We start from the raw sequence: 16,856 nt of genomic DNA on the forward strand, positions 1-16,856 counted from the left end.
AAACACCACCATCACTAAAGCCCACCATTGCTTATAAGTACCCCTTCCTCAACTTATCTCACCACCCACCATTGCTTATAAGTACCCTTCCTCAGCTTATCTCACCACATCAAAAGAAGGAATTAAGATGGCATCCTTCTCCTTCAGAACAGCCACCATTTCCCTTTCTCTTCTCCTCCACGCCTTCACCTTATTCTCCCAGTGTCATGCATCCGAACATAAAGGTCATGGGTCGCTGGTTTTAGGCCTGACCCATTCCAGAGCCCTCTCTCCATTGTCAGCGGCAGCAGGAGGCTCGAAGCCACTCGAGGTCTCGGACATGGTGGAACCACTTAGGGAATACAAAGATGGCTATCTCATCTCCTTAAACTTAGGGACACCACCACAAGTCATTCAAGTGTACATGGACACTGGAAGCGACCTCACCTGGGTCCCTTGTGGGAACATCTCCTTTGAATGCATGGAGTGTGACGATTATAGGAACTACAAACTAGTGGCCACCTTCTCTCCCTCCCGCTCCCCTTCATTTCTTAGAGATATCTGCACCAGCCCCTTCTGCACCAGCGTCCACAGCTCCGACAATCCTTACGACCCATGCGCCATGGCCGGGTGCTCCATCAGCAGCCTTGTGAGGGGCACCTGCCCCAGGCCCTGCCCTTCCTTCTCGTACAATTACGGGGCAGGGGGGTTGACCATTGGGAGCCTCACAAGGGACACTCTCAGAGTACATGGGGGTGATCCGGTGGTGCTAAGGGAGATACCAAGCTTCTGCTTTGGGTGTGTGGGTTCCACATACAGGGAGCCCATTGGGATTGCAGGCTTCGGAAAGGGTGTACTCTCTCTCCCCTCGCAGCTTGGTTTCCTCCAGAAGGGCTTCTCTCATTGCTTTTTGGGGTACAAGTTTGCCAACAATCCAAACATCACTAGTCCTTTGGTTGTAGGGGACCTTGCCATCTCCTCCAAAGAGCACCATCAGTTCACCCCTATGTTAAAGACTCCCATATATCCAAATTACTACTATGTTGGCCTAGAGGGTATTACTGTTGGCAATGGGACCATTATTGAAGCTCCCTTGAGCTTGAAATCCTTTGATTTGGAGGGTAATGGGGGAATGTTGATCGACTCGGGGACGACTTACACCCACCTCCCAGAGCCATTTTATTCGCACTTATTGTTAGAGTTAGGGTCAGGGATAACATACATGAGATCGAACGAGCTTGAGGAGAGAACTGGGTTCGATTTATGCTACAAGATTCCTTGCTCGAATAGCTCTTGCTCAGATGATCTACCTACCATTACGTTACATTTTCTGAATAGTGTGAAGCTCACCTTGCCTGAGGAGGACTGCTTCTATGCTGTGGGTGCTCCAAAGGACTCTCTAGTAGTGAAGTGCTTACTGTTTCAGGCCATGGATGATGATTATGGACCAGCTGGTGTTCTTGGGAGCTTCCAGCAGCAAAATATGGAGGTTGTCTATGATTTAGAGAAGGAGAGGATTGGGTTTCTTCCAATGGACTGTGCAAACTATGGGCTCCATTAGAAGTAGCTAGTTCTTTGTTTTCAGAGGTCTCTTTGTCGTGTTTGGATGTTTCTGAATCGGAATAAATAAAGCAGGCTTGTAGTTGTGGAGCTCAAAAGGGTACTGAGCCCTTTATGGTTGGCTATTGCCCCTTTCCCTTTAATGGGCTTGGATGGATTAAGGTTGATGCCTTGGATATATTCTTTTGCTTAGTATTGGAGAACTACACTCTAAAAGTGGTGGTGATGATGCAATCTGTTAAATAAATCATTTGAGCTCTAAAAAGCATTCAGTCATTCATTATTGTGGGGTTGGTCTTAAGTAATTAGTCACAGGGGAATCAAATTAGTTAGCAGTTGCTGTGGCACTGGTACATGAGTTAATCCATCCCTTTCTGACCTTACCTTTCTTTTTTAAAAAAAATTAACTTATGGTTTAGCTTTTATAATCAACTTGCAAGCATATGTGCCCAAGTGTGATCCAATGAATACAAAAGAATATCAGGTCGATTTGAGTAGTTATTTCACAAATTATTCAACAATCTTGTTATTTATGCATATCTTCAGATAAAACTCATTAAATGCATAACAAGGAGCCTAAAAATTTCCAACTACCTTTGCTTTGAAACTTAGACCAAATCAACAAGAACAACCATGGCATAGTGCAGTTTGGGATGATGATGGCTTATTCTTGTGGGTGTGATATATTAAGTTTTGTTACACTCCACCAAAGTGAATCCTGTCTATCTTCTGATGTTAGCTCAAACAAGATGATTAGCAAAACTATTTTACCATTTGATTGAATGTACAAATTAACCCATTAATCAACCATATGCTCATTGACTCCAACCTATCAGTCCATGAAAAGTAACTGATGTTCATTTCCCAATGAATTGGGAATATCTGATTATCTTTTAGATCAGAACTATTTGACTGCCAAGAAATTCAGAATTCCTGACCGATAGCATTTATTACCACTCAAATCTTTTTTTTTCTTTTTTTTTTTGGAGCGAAGATTGTAACTCAATCTAATATGGAAAAGCCTTTCATTTTGAATGAGAAATATGGGGAAAAAGCCGAGGCAAATTTTATTGCTATTAGAATCATTAAACTTTAAGGTGTGTTCAATTAGATTTGCTACTGTGTGGAAGTGATTTAGATAGCTTACTCATTGCTAGGACTGATGGCCAGGGATTGACATTGAAGATAAGTTTTAACGTCGTCTTGATTCATCACACAATTTTAATGTCATCTTGATTCATCACCACTTGCAGAGTTTGTCCTGTTCTACTTTTTTTTTTTCCTTTGATATTACTTAAAATGACATTATCCTTCAGTCTTACTTTTTATGCATCCAAAGAATCTAGACTCTCAGAAGTGCACGCTGTGAGAACCCGGTCCATTATCTGGCCCAAGAGATTGCACAAGCCCGAAATATCTGCCATGAATATCAGCGCATGGTGGAAAAAAAAAAAAAGGAGCTCAAGTGCCTTGAGCCAGAAGAAGAAGACTGCCATGAAAGTCTGCCTCCTCTCTTCTTCTTCTTCTTCTTCTTTTCTTTTCTTTTCTTTTCTTTTTGCTGAAATGAAAGTATCATACAAAACGTGTACGGATACAGCCAAAAAAATCAAAAAGCAATATACCCCGAAGAGCACTAAGGAACTCCGCATCGCCCATTTCTGCCTCTTCTTTCCAATTTTGTCGGAAGGCAAATCTTAGGGCTCGTTAGACTCTGGTGGAAACCCTGGAATTTGATCTATAAAAAGCCTTCCTCTCTTTCCTCTAACCATCTCGCCCCCAAACCTCGATCAACCGCCGGCAAATCTCACCAAGTCTTCCTTGTTTTGTGTAAGCATTCTTGGCAAGTTGTTTTATGTAAGCATTCCTTGTTTCCTCTCCCCTGTTTGTCTTTTTTTCTTCCCCCAAGCTGGCTGTTGTTGTTGACGTGGCCATATTCTGGTGGTCGCCACTGTGGCATTGGCCGGCCCTTAAGCTCTCTTCTTCCTCTCTTTTGAGAAGAGAACCCACCAGCCTCTCTCTCCCTCTTGTTTTCTCTCTATTCCACTCTCTCTCTCTCTGCTTTGTCTCCTCTCTCTGGATGCCTATGGACCAATGGAGGGACCAGGTAATTACGTGGGTTTTGGTTGATCCTAGGAGGGGTCCCAGTCCGGTACCGTGCGACCCAAGTCCCAAGCTAGCACTGTGCAATCGTCTACCCTATTATTTTGTATTTTTTCACCATTGATCCTGGATGTTTACAATTGTTTTGATGATGAGACTTGGCTCTGTAGATAAGCAATTGCTTGGGCAAGATGGTTTTGAATACAACATCTTATTTCCGAGTTTATAGATCGAAGAATAGATCAATGTTTGTTGTACTTGAGTTTGTCATCGATAAAGGTAAGAATTTATGCACACAATCATCTATATGGATAATATATATTTTGTAACATGTGCCAATGATTTTGAATTTTGCATTATTTACCACAACTGCTTATTGATTTCTAATATGAATATATTTCTTTATTGTACAGATGTACCAATTATCGATAATTTTGGTTGTTTGGAATATCATTCTGGTTATTTTGAAATTTGGTAAACAAATATAATATAAAATTATTTTTTTTCTAGCATGGATGAAATTGAATAGTTTGCTTGTCGAGCAGAAGATTTTGGACTAGTCATATTATGGATTGGACCAAATCGTGACACTTTGATTTGTCACCACAGGCTCAAGTATGGGTATTATGGATTACCAATCATGAACCGAATCATGACATTTTGGTTTGTCATCTCGAGCCGAAGCGTAGATATTATGGTTTGCTATCATGGCCCAAAGCGTAGGATTATGTTTTGCGAATCACGAGAAGCAAGACCATGGATAGTTCAAATAGAAAAAATAACTACTGATCAAAAATGTAAATAATAATGGAAGATTAGATATATGAAATCACTAATAATATTTTTGATGGATTTGTCATGATACACAATGCATGTTATATGCATATATAATAATTTGAGTTATACTGAATGTCTAACAAGAAATTTCATGATTTATATTTCCACTACAATATTGTTTATTTGCTATTTTTGAATTGTATTATTATATTAATGTGGATGTATGGAGATTTTTACTGAGCTGTAAAGCTCATACCATCTCTTTTCTTTTTTTTTCTTTCAAAGTCGGAGGATGCATATTCTTGATTGAATTAGATGTAGAGTTCGAATGATGACATGGATATGCTCTTAAAAGCATATTGCAAAGAAAAGCATCTCTTTCAATATGCTGATACCATCTCTTTTCTTTTTTTTTTCTTTGTAATATGCTCTTAAAAGGATTGACGTACAGTAATGCACAAGTTCGAGCACTCCTTTCTGAGAACATGCATGGAGATGAAACTATGCCCTGAAACATTCATTGCCCTCTAAATTCAGAAGGGTAGGAGATGGTCAGTACATGGCATGGAGAGGTCTTCTGAATTCAGCAAACCTACATGAATTTTGTACTCCGACATTAGCCCGCATGGCAAAGTAAAAATCATGTTGCAAGATGATATTATGGACGACCACATGAAAGGACTGGAAATGAAGTAAAAAGCATATTGCAAAGAGCATTCACCATGTTATGGTCCACTCAAAATACTTGCACCATGTTATTCTGAGAGTTCCCTTTCAAATATCTTTAAACAAAACGTTTTGGAGGCCTGATCCTTCAACCCTTGCAAAAGGATGACCAATAGATGAAGTTTGAAATACAAAGAACTCTTCCCATAAAAGTAGTTCTCAAAACTTTAATAGAAGGCCATGTTGGAATCTTTGGCTGGAGTGCAGTTCTTAAAAGAAGAATAAGAAGACAAGATAGCAAATCTTTCACTTCAGACCATTCTACTATTCACAATGAAAAAATGGGAGAATCATGATTAGAAAATAGTTGTTGCGGAGTTGGTGGCTGTTCACCTATGGCATTTTCGTTCAGTAAATTTAATAGACAAATTGACCAGTGAGTTGGTGATGAGCACTAAGAGCAGCAAGAAGCGGTACTGACAACTCTTTGAGCTGGTCTATCTGAGAGAATCATTCCTTGAGGGTTCTGTACTGGGTGAGACTGGAGCAATCTCTTTGCTGAAATGAAAAAACAAACATCTTTAGCCCAGATGTTCATCCTTTTGTTTTAAAAACAAAGAAAAATATTAAGGTCCAGCCATATGTCAGAGCCGGACCACTAATTGGATGATCAAGAATTTAGATTAGTGGCAATCAGGGATGTGAACAATGATCCTGTCTATCGGAAGGTGACATCTACCTTCGCATGTGCTTCGCAGATCAATCCTTTGAGGTCCGATACTTCTAGAAATTTTTAACATGAGAAAATAGCCCGTGATGGAAAAACAAACCACTCCAGAAAAGAAAGTTTATGACCCATGGAACACATAGTTGAAAGATCATGCTACAGATATCGGATAATTATGACCTTATGTTTCAAATAGTTTAATGCAAAGGTTTTGATGAGGCTTCCACATCACCAATAGATCCCAAGAATAAATCATGGGCAGGGGAAAAGGCAGGGGAGCGTTTTACAGCCTATACAATCACATGCAACCAATTGATAGTAAAGAAAGTTATACCAAGTACTTGGTGTTGCATGAGCTACTATGGAACCTGAGCTGACTAATGTCCGGAGCACATGTTTGTGCAAATGAGTGCATGCGCACCCAGTGAATAACATGCTAAAAGTTGGAAACCTTTTATGTTGAATCAATACTGAAAGGAGAAGTGGCAAAAAAGACCTACCAATTTGATAGAATATGTCATTGACATTGCTTGCTGTTTTAGCAGAAGTTTCCATGAAGAAAAGACCATTCTCCTGAGCATATGTTTGGGCTTCCTAAAATAACAAGGACAACAGCAAAGTTATAATCAAACTAAATCATGTTCTGAAAATAGACATAAGGGAAGAGTATGAGTTAATAAATGAGATGAAGTCTAGTTGTATCCAAAGTACGTTTAGATCTATGCATCCATTTGATTGGCTAAAATACACAATCTCATATGTATCAGTGGAAGGCCAAAAGAGAATAAATAGGTTTGGTGATAATTTGCTAAATTTTTGGATGACACGAGAGAAGGATGGCACCATAGACGTGGATCCTTCTGAATCACAGCTCAGTTAATATTACTCAAAGTTCAGGCAGGCATCAGGTTGTTCAAACGAGGTGGGCCTTGATGGCCAGTCTCCATTAAATCCTTTATATCTCAGTACTATGAACAGCCAATCAAGGTAATGCAAATAATTGGATCAGCTATAATTACTTGAGTTATACGCTCTAACCGTTAACCCTGAGGTTAGGGGTGCAAGTGAACCGGATAATATCCATCCACATCTATTTTTATATCCGAATCCATCTAATTATGGATACAAATTCGACCATCCGACTAATATTCATATCCATATTCAAATCAGTCAAAGAAAAAGGATATGGATATAGGTAAACATCTACTCAATCCTTATTCGAATATTTGGTTCTACTTGTAATTCTATTCGTCATGTATAGCACTTACAAATTTTCAGAGGAAATAAATGATCATACCAACAGGCTACCGACTTAATTTACCTTCTATTCAAAGATATTTTCAAATTTATGGTTATAAAGTTCAACTATATGACTTATACCCGTACTTATATCTGTACCTTCAATACTTGATATGTATCCACATCTGTTGAAGCAAATATAGATATGAATTTTTGCATCCGATTAATATCCTATCCATATCCTTTTCGTCAAATATAAATGGATTACCCAATCCATGTTCGATCCATTTTCAGCCCTACCTGGGGTCCTGAATGCTAGATCATCAAATGGAAATACCACATAAAATCCATAGAACAAGTTTTCAGGAAGTGTAAAAGTTGTGATTAATATAGTAATTATCAGGAACTATCGTTACATTGATGCTTCACTCATTTTTATGGAAGTATGACATCACAATCAACTGTTAACCCTGACGTCTTGCACGCTAGACCACCAAACAAGAAGTTTTCAGGAATTGCAAAAGTTGTCACTCACAGTCACTGGGAGGAATTATCATTTATATTGATGCTTCACTCATTTAATATCTAAGTATGAGATCATGCCACTAAGGAATTAATTTTGAGTCAGCAACCATAGGATCATGATGCCCATGGCAAAACTGATCACAGCATTCCCAAGCAAAGATAGCAGAACAAAAGTTGAGATATTAATAACTTATATGACAGAAGCATGACTGCTCTGCTGATACTAAATCTTATGTGAGGGTAAATTATTGAGTAAATCATCATATAAGAGCGTAAATCATTGAGAGAAGCATTCCAGCCAAGGGAAAATATAGAAGCCCAGCAAAGGAATTGAGGACCCTGGAAAATGATAGCCCCTGTCATACAGCAATCAAATAAATAGGACATGTGGTTGAGAGCCAAAATATTTTTCACTTGCATAACCTTGCAAACTGATCATGGTCACAGCAAGACATGGACTTCTGAGTCAAGTCACAAGAAGACTTGGTTGATACCAATCATGCAAGTGTCACAGACTCGACCTAAGGCCACAAATGTAGAACAGTTTGGGCACATAGTTAAGCAGTCCCTGGAGGTAACAATGGTGATGCTGTGATACTAGACAGGATATTAGAGACTCAAAATGGCACTTAGTCAAGCTAAGGAGAAACAGCACTGGCCCTTTTACCTATGCAGGCATGGAAATTAATGGATGAGTCTCACCTCAACTAACAGAAGAAAAGTAGGACATGGTAAGCAGTCAAATGGATGCATAGTCAGCACCAAATTTTAACATTTTTAGGCTAATAAATTAACATTATAAAAATGATATTATTGCAATCGGTAAGGTTAATCATACAAAATGATAGGAGCAGCTCATTTGCAAAACATTTCTGAATTTTGGCATATTACTTGAAAGGTAATCTGTCAAATTTCTTCCCAAAAAATTGTCAGTGATACTAAAACTCCCAAAATTTCTTCATGATCCATTTTCTTCCATTTCTTTCTCTCCAACTCTTTCTATCACAAGTAACATATTTTTTGCATGTTTCTCTTCTGTATTTAACAATAGAATCCAATTCTTGGCGATATGCCTATCATATTTTCCTTTCTTTCTTTTCTTTCAAAAAAATGATTTGATATGGTTTCTTCATCCAACAAATAAAGGGTGTAGATAAATGTGTTATGCGAATCAAGTGGCTTGAAACAAGCCAGTAATTGGGAGAAACTGGAAGAAAAAAAAAATATAAGTGAGCAAAGATGAGTTGGACAGGTTGCAATTTTGTTTTCTTTTTCTTTTTTTTCCCATCTTGAGCTTTGGTAGTATTTTTAACAGCTTAAGAAAACGGAACTAGACTATGGTCAACTAAAACAAAATCATTAACGATTGACAAGTAACCTGCGGCCCATATGGAGTGCCAGAAAGTGCATATCTGGAGAGCCAATCAGTAACCTAATTGGCTTCCCTATATGCATCAGGGATTAACAATGTCAAGCAATCCATGAAGGTTGATGCAATCATCATTTAGGATAGAGTAAGACCGGTTATTATTCTCTAGACTTGCTGCAGCAAATTGATGACAACTTAGGGTGCAGTATCTTGAAGATCTAAGGACATGATCCAGATCCCTTCCCATGACACGACAATGTTCGATTGATCGCAAACATTATAGAGAAGTTACTTAACTTGATTGGTCTTGAGAATGCAGCCTCAAAGGAAGGTTTGTCGTACTAGTGCATATCGTATCATACCGATACCAAACCGAGACTTGGTACAAGAGGCGTACCAAGTCATGATATGCGAACTGACCCTGTATCAGGCACACTGACACTCTATTAGCATGGTTCCAGTACGGGTTTTGAAATTAGGATAGCAAACCTTGCTCTCAAGCTTAAAACACAATGAAGTCAAGTGATGTACTGGGGTAATAGCACCACCAAAGCTTAGCTTGACATAAGGATTACTTGGGGGCAACCATTTAAGGAGAGTACGGGATCACAGGCCACAGGCTGTGAGGCTGAGACGCCCTAGCAACAAACCCTTAACAAGTCACTTTTGAGAAACAACAACACATGTTTTCAGATTGTTGTAGTTTTTGATGGCCAAGTTGCTGGATGTCTGAATAGTGAGTTTCAGTGGGCATCACCATCCTTGGAAAAAGAAGTCATTCCCATCTTTCTAGATCTTCTAAAGCAAGTAGGGAACAGGGAATCAAGGAAATCTTCCCAAGACCCAGTTTCAAGCAGTTTGACAGCATAGCTAAGGATAACACGGGGGGTTGGGAAAAAAGGGGAAATAAGAACCGAGTAATCCAACAGCTAGTTCATGTTGAGTAGATAAACAATGCATGACATAAGTTGAATAAAGCCAAGAGAATCCCAGAAGACTTCCCATATGTCCATACTAAGCCAAGAAATACCCAAGAGAGCGGCCAAAGCCATGCAAGCAAAGCTTAGCTGAGCTGGGATTGCTGCCACCCCCTAAGATCACTGCACATAGTGCTCATTCAATCCTCTTGAATATCCATTAGGTCTACCTAACTTATACATGCTATTGTTGTTACTTGAAAGAAACCTAAGAGACTTGTCCAATTACCAATACTGTATTCCTAGACATCAACAGATTTAGTGAAGTGTATGAGCTAAACTTTTCATATAAAAAGATTAGTACTTGCCTCTGCAGACACCTGCCTAGCTTCTAATAAATCAGCTTTGTTTCCAGCAAGAGCCATTATTGTGCTTGGGCTACCTGAAACAACACAAATCATCATCAATAACTCTGGAGTCAACATATGACAATTGATTGAGACCATCTTAGGAAGCAAAACTCAACAAAATAAGTCTCATGGTACACTGGCATCTTTCCAGAGGTCCAAATATCACACTAAAAGTCACATTACAAACAGTACATCTTTTTAATTTCCAGCAACCAAACAAGCACTCCTTTGTTTTGATCAAGAATACACTGTTGAAGTTTTCAAGGAAAGCATTTGAAAGATCTTCGGTCAAGGAACAAAACTAATATCCAATGGAGCAAAGCACACCCCTCCAGGAAAAAACATGCACATGTAAACATCTAATGGAGTATAAAGACACACACACACACACACACATAGAGAGAGAGAGAGAGAGAGAGAGAAAGTTAGGTGCAATTCAGGATCCTTTTAGAGCAGCTTCATCAGCGCCAAAGGATATTGGATAGATTTTTTTGGTAACAACATATCAGATAATACTATCAGAATTCTAGAAGAAATAGCCATCTCAATCAAAAAAATCTAGGTTCTACCTTGGGCTTGAAGTTCTTGAACCCATTTCCTTGCTCGCATGAACGTAGCCTGCAACAAAAATTGTGGGAATCTTTAAGAAATATATGAAGTAAATTATTCATCATACAAAAACTTCATGGGAAGCAGTATCAATCTTGACACACTTGTAAAACTGCCTTCAAAGCTGCTTAGTTCTCCTCTATTCAGTTGTACAGTGCCAAAAATATGATCATTTGATCCAAGTTTTGCATCAAACTTAGTTAATACTTACTGAACCCGTATGTTAAATTCCAATAACCAATTAAGCGACAGTAAAAATTTTAGATTGTTCTGCAGCAACCTACAAAAGGATTCCTTTGGAAAGAAATTCCTCCATCAAACAGTACAATAGTCTTAAGGCCACATTGATGCAAGGAGATATAAAAAATAGTTAACTAAGGCATAGCCCATGCATCTTTGGATCAGCTATTCTATTTACAGACAGCAATTTAGAGCAGTACTCATATTCTGGTAGGAAAAATTCACCTACGTACAGATCTGACAATATTACAGCTTCAAATGTAATAAGCATTATTCTAGGAAACATGTGATATAAGCACAGATGGAGTCATCCACACATTCACACATTTTGCACTAATATATCTCCAAAAGAGACTGTATGCAAACTATCCTAACGTAAGGAAAAGGTAACAAAATACTCTTCTTCTTCGAGTCTTCCCTACAGACAAAAGACCGACCTGAAAAGCACATTGTGACTTATTGGATTATATTAGCAACCAGTGCAATGCACGTTTGAGAGAAGAGATTAAATGACCTTAAGTAAAAATAAAAAAAAAGGGTGCACATTAAATATTTTTTTATTTTTCAGTCATTTTGAATAACATGGTTCTCAACTATAGGATTTGATTTTTTAAAAAGAAAGCTATATCTATTAGAATTTAATTGGATGGGATTGTTTATTGGTAGGATTTGATTTGGACAAACCTTTCCAAAACATGAACATCTAGTTGGGCAAGATTACTTATTGGTAGGATTTGATTAAAAAAATATTTCCATATTTATTAGCATTAGAATTAGATTAGACAGGAATTATTTACTAGGAAGGAGTTGTAGAGAGAGAGAGAGAGGATGGTTTTAGGGAAGTGGAGAAAGAGAGGGAGGATATCATTGGTGGGAAGATAGAGAAAATGGAGGCAGGAGGATCAAATGTGTTTTAAGTTGAACCAAAGAGAAAAAGGTATATAGTCCAACGTGTTTGGGAGTTTTAGGAAAAGGTCTAATCTGATTGTAGAAGTGGGAAAGAAATCACATGCATGTGATGGCATGGGGGAGAGAGCAAGTGGGATAATTTACATACTCTTAAGATAAATGGGATGACATTCTCAGAATGGACAATGACAAACAGATCAAAAAAGAATATTCCTTGATTCTAAAAGTGTCATTTTCATAGTACTATAAATAATTGGATGAGCATTTAAATTAAAAAAAACTATTTTTCTTGATTGTTTTATACTCTACTTGAAAACATAAAACCATTATAATGCCAAGTGATTGAGGAGAGTTAAGAAACTACTTCAATGTTATGAAGTATCCACAAAAAAAGAAAAAGAAAAATTGATCATTTAGAAGTCATGATGAAAGGATAGGTGATCAATAAGTTCATCTATCACAGCACAAAGAACCACTTCTAAAAAAAGTTCCTATTCCATAAAAGTTATATTAAGTCAGTTTTTTTTTCCTTCCTGGAAATGGATATTGCATCCCTACTACTTATTTCCTCAATTCTCACCTTTCTTAATTCTTGTGTCACATATCCATGTGCAGGGATTTCGTGGTCCATTTTCTTAGATCATCATCACTTTAAAACAAAGAAACTCAAAAGCACATTTTCTATCCTAAGCATAACTTAAATTACTTATTTCCTTATTCTTGCCCTGCGTAGGCCCCATGTCGCATGTCCATTTGTTAAGATCTTGTGATGTATTTTCATGTAACATCAGCACTTCAACGCCAGGAAGAAACTCGGGAACATGTGGTCATTTCCTGTCCTAAGCATTTAGTTGGAGACTAACATAAAAAAGAGACTATTGATGGCACAACAAAAAAAAACAATCAAACAAACAAACATCAGAAACAGAAATTTCGCCCATGACGAGTTCCAATTGAACCTGATCCTCATTCAGACAAAGATCATTCCTTGAAGAGTCTACTTCTATGATTTTTTTGACGATGGATGGATCCATGGTTTTATGGTCTCTAGCAAAAGTAAAATATAACTCAAAACTTTCAAGTATTCTTTAAGGAATTTAAACCCCAGGAATTATTTAATCCTTCTTTAACCAGGTTTTTATTTTTTTGGGATATACTCACATATACTAGTCTTTGAATGGGTTTTTAGCTTATAAATCCTTTTGCTTATATTTTGTTTCCCTTTTCTATTACATTAAAGAAATGACAATTAAACTCAGTCCTAAAGGTTTACAAGGGAAAAAAAGCATTCATGGCAATTATTATAAGGATGATAGAACAGATTAACTTTATCCTAAAATAGCTCTGCTAGAGTCTTATCAAAATTTACTAACCGAATTTGTTATATCGTAAACAATTACAGCAGCTGCAGCTCCTCTGTAATACATGGGAGCCAAACTATGATATCTCTCCTGTCCTGCAGTATCCCAGATCTCAAATTTCACTGTTTGATCATTCACTGCCAATGTCTGTGAGAAGAACGCTGCACCTATTGTTGATTCCTACAGTATCAAAACACCCAAACTAAGAACCAAATTTACCATATCAAAACTAAAATTCCACTCAAAATCCTAATTTTTATATAAACCAACCTGGAATTCAACAAACTGTCCTTTCACGAAGCGCAAAACCAAACTAGACTTCCCAGTTCCCGCATCTCCAAGAAGAACCTGATTTACCAAATCAATATCACTATCACAAATCTAATACAGGAAGCTTGACAAGTTTAAAATGAAGAATATGCTAAAAGTTGATTCCGGAAAGAGAGAAAGAACAAACTTTTCTATTAATTGTGAAATATAGCCTCCGAACCCAACAAAAAGAAACAATAGTTCCAAGAAGATAATGCAATTTAAGACCTAAATCCATAAACCCGTCAACCATAACCAACAGCTGCAATTCATTTTTTAAAACTAAATACCAGATAAAAAAATCTGCTGAAAGCTTCAGCAAAATTTCTAAAACAAACAAAAAATAATAAAAAATTGAAGAAATTCAAACCAAAACAGCTGAATTAGGCCTCGAAGGACCGATCCCAGCTGAAGAATATGATATTTAATTCGAGAAAATAAGCAACAGCAAAATCACTCCCCCAACAAACATAAAAAATAATTTTTCAAATCAAACACAAGAAGGCTAGATATGGAAGGGATCTTTAATTCGATACTAAACCAGAACATCAAATTAAGCCCCGCAAACATGAAATTTCCAATACAATAACAAATCCAAGGCTCAGAATTTTAGGGGAAAAAAATACCAATTTAGCGCTTTTGATATTATTTCCAGAAGTCGCCATCGATTCCAAGATTCAAACCCTAAGAAAAGAAATTATACGGAATTTATAATTATAAATCTTATTTTGGCGTGGAAGGGGGAAGACCGAGAGGGTCCGGAAACGAATGGTTTAAGGGGGGCTTTGTTTTGTATTAATGGAATTAAGTTCTGCTACTCCCTCGGAACTCTTTCTATTAATGATAACCTACAATAAAGACAAAAACATTAACTCCCGAAATGAAACCTTATCATCATCCCGATATGAACCATGCACCAATGCGTTAATCCTGGCCGTTCAATTTATGGCCGCTTTTTTGGGCAGGTTTCTTAGTCGTGATTTGATTTTTTGGGCGTGAAACGTGGCGGTCAGGGGAGGGCATGGATTACGACCCTTTCTGGTCTTCTTGGTGTCGGGGGAAAGGAAACCGGAAGGAAACAACGCGTGCCGCCACGTGGCCGGCACGGTGGTGAGTCCACCGCCTATGGACCAGCTTCGTGGCAGTCGAATAGTCATCCCACGTGTCACAAGTACACGCAACGGACGGCCGATACCGATATGTTCCGGATATAACGGTTTACACAAAACAAAACAAAAAAATTGCTGTTACGGTGAGCACAAATTTTAAAGCGAAAATTCTAAAAATAAAAAAGAGATTATGTAGAGAAAATGGGGAGATTTCTGGTGACCTTTTGTGAGGATTCGTGCGGGCGTGTGTTTAGTCTCACATCGGTTATTTGTTAGGTAGATCTTAGGTACTTATACAGAATCAAGGAACCTAAATAATACCTTCCGGCTAGCCATTTTGGGTGAGGTTATGAGTTGTTACAAATTGTATCAGAGCGGACCCGGCCCATAACCTATGTGGACTAGGGGATACTGTAGCACGGATCTATTGGGGCTGACCACGGGCCGATCGTGGTGTTTGTGATTAGATTTGAATAGATTTGAACCCTTAGCCTGACGAGGACGTCAGGGCTTGAACGGGAGGAGTATGTGAGGACCCGTGCGGGCGTGTGTTTAGTCCCACATCGGTTATTCGCTGGGTAGATCTTGGATACTTATACAGAATCAAGGAACCCAAATAATACCTTCCGGCTAGCCATTTTGGGTGAGGTTCTGGGTTGTTACATATGTGAGGACCCGTGCGGGCGTGTGTTTAGTCCCACATCGGTTATTTGCTGGGTAGATCTTGGGTACTTATACAGGATCAAGGAACCCAAATAATACCTTCCGGCTAGCCATTTTGGGTGAAATTCTGGATTGTTACAAATGGTATCAGAGCGGACCTGACCTATAACCTATGTGGACTAGGAAACACTGCAGCACGGATCTATTGGGCCTGACCACGGGCCGATCGTGGTGTTTGTGATTAGATTTGAATGGATTTGAACCCTTAGCCTGACGAGGACGGTCAGAGCTTGAACGGAGGGAGTATGTGAGAACCCGTACGGGCATGTGTTTAGTCCCACATCGGTTATTCGTTGGGTAGATCTTGGGTACTTATACATGATCAAGGAACCTAAATAATACCTTCCGGCTAGCCATTTTGGGTGAGGACCTGAGTTGTTACAAATGGTATCAGAGCGAACCCGTCCATAACCTATGTGGACTAGGGGACATTGCAGCACGGATCCATTGGGGCTGACCATGGGACAATCATGGTGTTTGTGATTAGATTTGAATGGATTTGAACCCTTAGCTTGACGAGAACGTCAGGGCTTGAACGGGGGGAGTATGTGAGGATCCGTGTGGGCGTGTGTTTGGTCCCACATCAGTTATTCACTGGGTAGATCTTGGGTACTTATACAGGATCAAGGAATCCAAACAATATCTTCTGGCTAGCCATTTTGGGTGAGGTCCTAGGTTGTTACAAAGGGAACACTGCAGCACAGATCTATTGGGGTTGACCACGGACCGATCGTGGTATTTGTGATTAAATTTGAATGGATTTGAACCCTTAGCCTAACGAGAACATGAAGACTTGAACGGGAGAAGTATGTGAGGACCCGTGCAAGCGTGTATTTAGTCCTACATCGGTTATTCGCTAGGTAGATCTTGGGTACTTATACAGGATCAAGGAACCTAAATAATACCTTCCGGCTAGTCATTTTGGGTGAGGTCGTGGGTTGTTACACCTTTATATTCCAAATTTCCAATAAGTGAAAAGAAATAAAAAGGGCTCTCTTACCATAATAAAAGCTCTTTCTAGGGAGTATTCTAGTGGTTAGCATGCAACCATGCTCTTCAATTACAACCATCTCTAAAGCAAAGGTTATGTTAGAAGAGCATACACTTAGAGTTCCAGAGATTCAAGCACCAAAAACTTTTTATAGGGGATGATATATGTTGGGGGGAAAAATGGACCACCCCACAAATACAATCAGAGCATCCGAATCCGATGACAAGCATGACCTCGGCAAGCATGATCTTGACATGCACGACCTCAGCATGCATGAGCTCAGAAGGCTGCCGAGCTCAGAACGCCGAGCACAAAAGGCTGCCGACCTCAGAACGT

The 16,856-nt window shown here is 38.8% G+C and overlaps 2 protein-coding genes across 4 annotated transcripts; one reads left to right on the forward strand and one right to left on the reverse strand.

The window, feature by feature from the left end:
* Positions 1-1,671, forward strand: LOC108511224 (Eukaryotic aspartyl protease family protein). Its single transcript, XM_039115840.3, has one exon. The coding sequence runs from the start codon at positions 128-130 to the stop codon at positions 1,538-1,540; it is 1,413 nt and encodes a 470-aa protein (XP_038971768.3). The 5' UTR covers positions 1-127; the 3' UTR covers positions 1,541-1,671.
* Positions 1,672-4,817: 3,146 nt separating this feature from the next.
* On the reverse strand, positions 4,818-14,479 carry LOC103705403 (ras-related protein Rab5A-like). 3 transcript variants are annotated; one of them, XM_026803995.3, is made up of 8 exons: positions 14,324-14,479; positions 13,659-13,736; positions 13,401-13,568; positions 10,839-10,887; positions 10,228-10,301; positions 6,310-6,403; positions 5,138-5,236; positions 4,818-5,008 (listed from the first exon to the last, which is right to left on the reverse strand). In XM_026803995.3, the coding sequence occupies exons 1-7, from the start codon at positions 14,360-14,362 to the stop codon at positions 5,172-5,174; spliced, it is 567 nt and encodes a 188-aa protein (XP_026659796.3). In that variant the 5' UTR covers positions 14,363-14,479; the 3' UTR covers positions 4,818-5,008; positions 5,138-5,171. The 3 variants fall into 3 exon arrangements, with proteins under 3 accessions (XP_026659796.3, XP_038971622.2, XP_008787322.3); XM_039115694.2 differs by having other exon boundaries at positions 5,138-5,640; XM_008789100.5 differs by lacking the exon at positions 5,138-5,236.
* Between the last annotated feature and the right edge of the window lie 2,377 nt (positions 14,480-16,856).

The sequence above is a fragment of the Phoenix dactylifera genome, chromosome 9 (genome assembly GCF_051530095.1).
Source record: "Phoenix dactylifera cultivar Ajwa chromosome 9, Ajwa_hap1_PhDact_Kaust_v1.1, whole genome shotgun sequence".
NCBI lineage: Eukaryota > Viridiplantae > Streptophyta > Magnoliopsida > Arecales > Arecaceae > Phoenix > Phoenix dactylifera.

Bases quoted from the DNA above. Each gene is read 5' to 3' on its own strand.
- LOC108511224 (XM_039115840.3), top strand. From the start codon at position 128: ATGGCATCCTTCTCCTTCAGAACAGCCACCATTTCCCTTTCTCTTCTC.
- LOC103705403 (XM_039115694.2), bottom strand. From the start codon at position 14,362: ATGGCGACTTCTGGAAATAATATCAAAAGCGCTAAATTG. The intron at 13,737-14,323 runs GTATTTTTTTCC...TTGGTAAATCAG, and splicing joins ATATCAAAAGCGCTAAATTG to GTTCTTCTTGGAGATGCGGG. The intron at 10,888-13,400 runs GTTAGTAAATTT...TTTTTGTTGCAG, and splicing joins TTTACGATATAACAAATTCG to GCTACGTTCATGCGAGCAAG.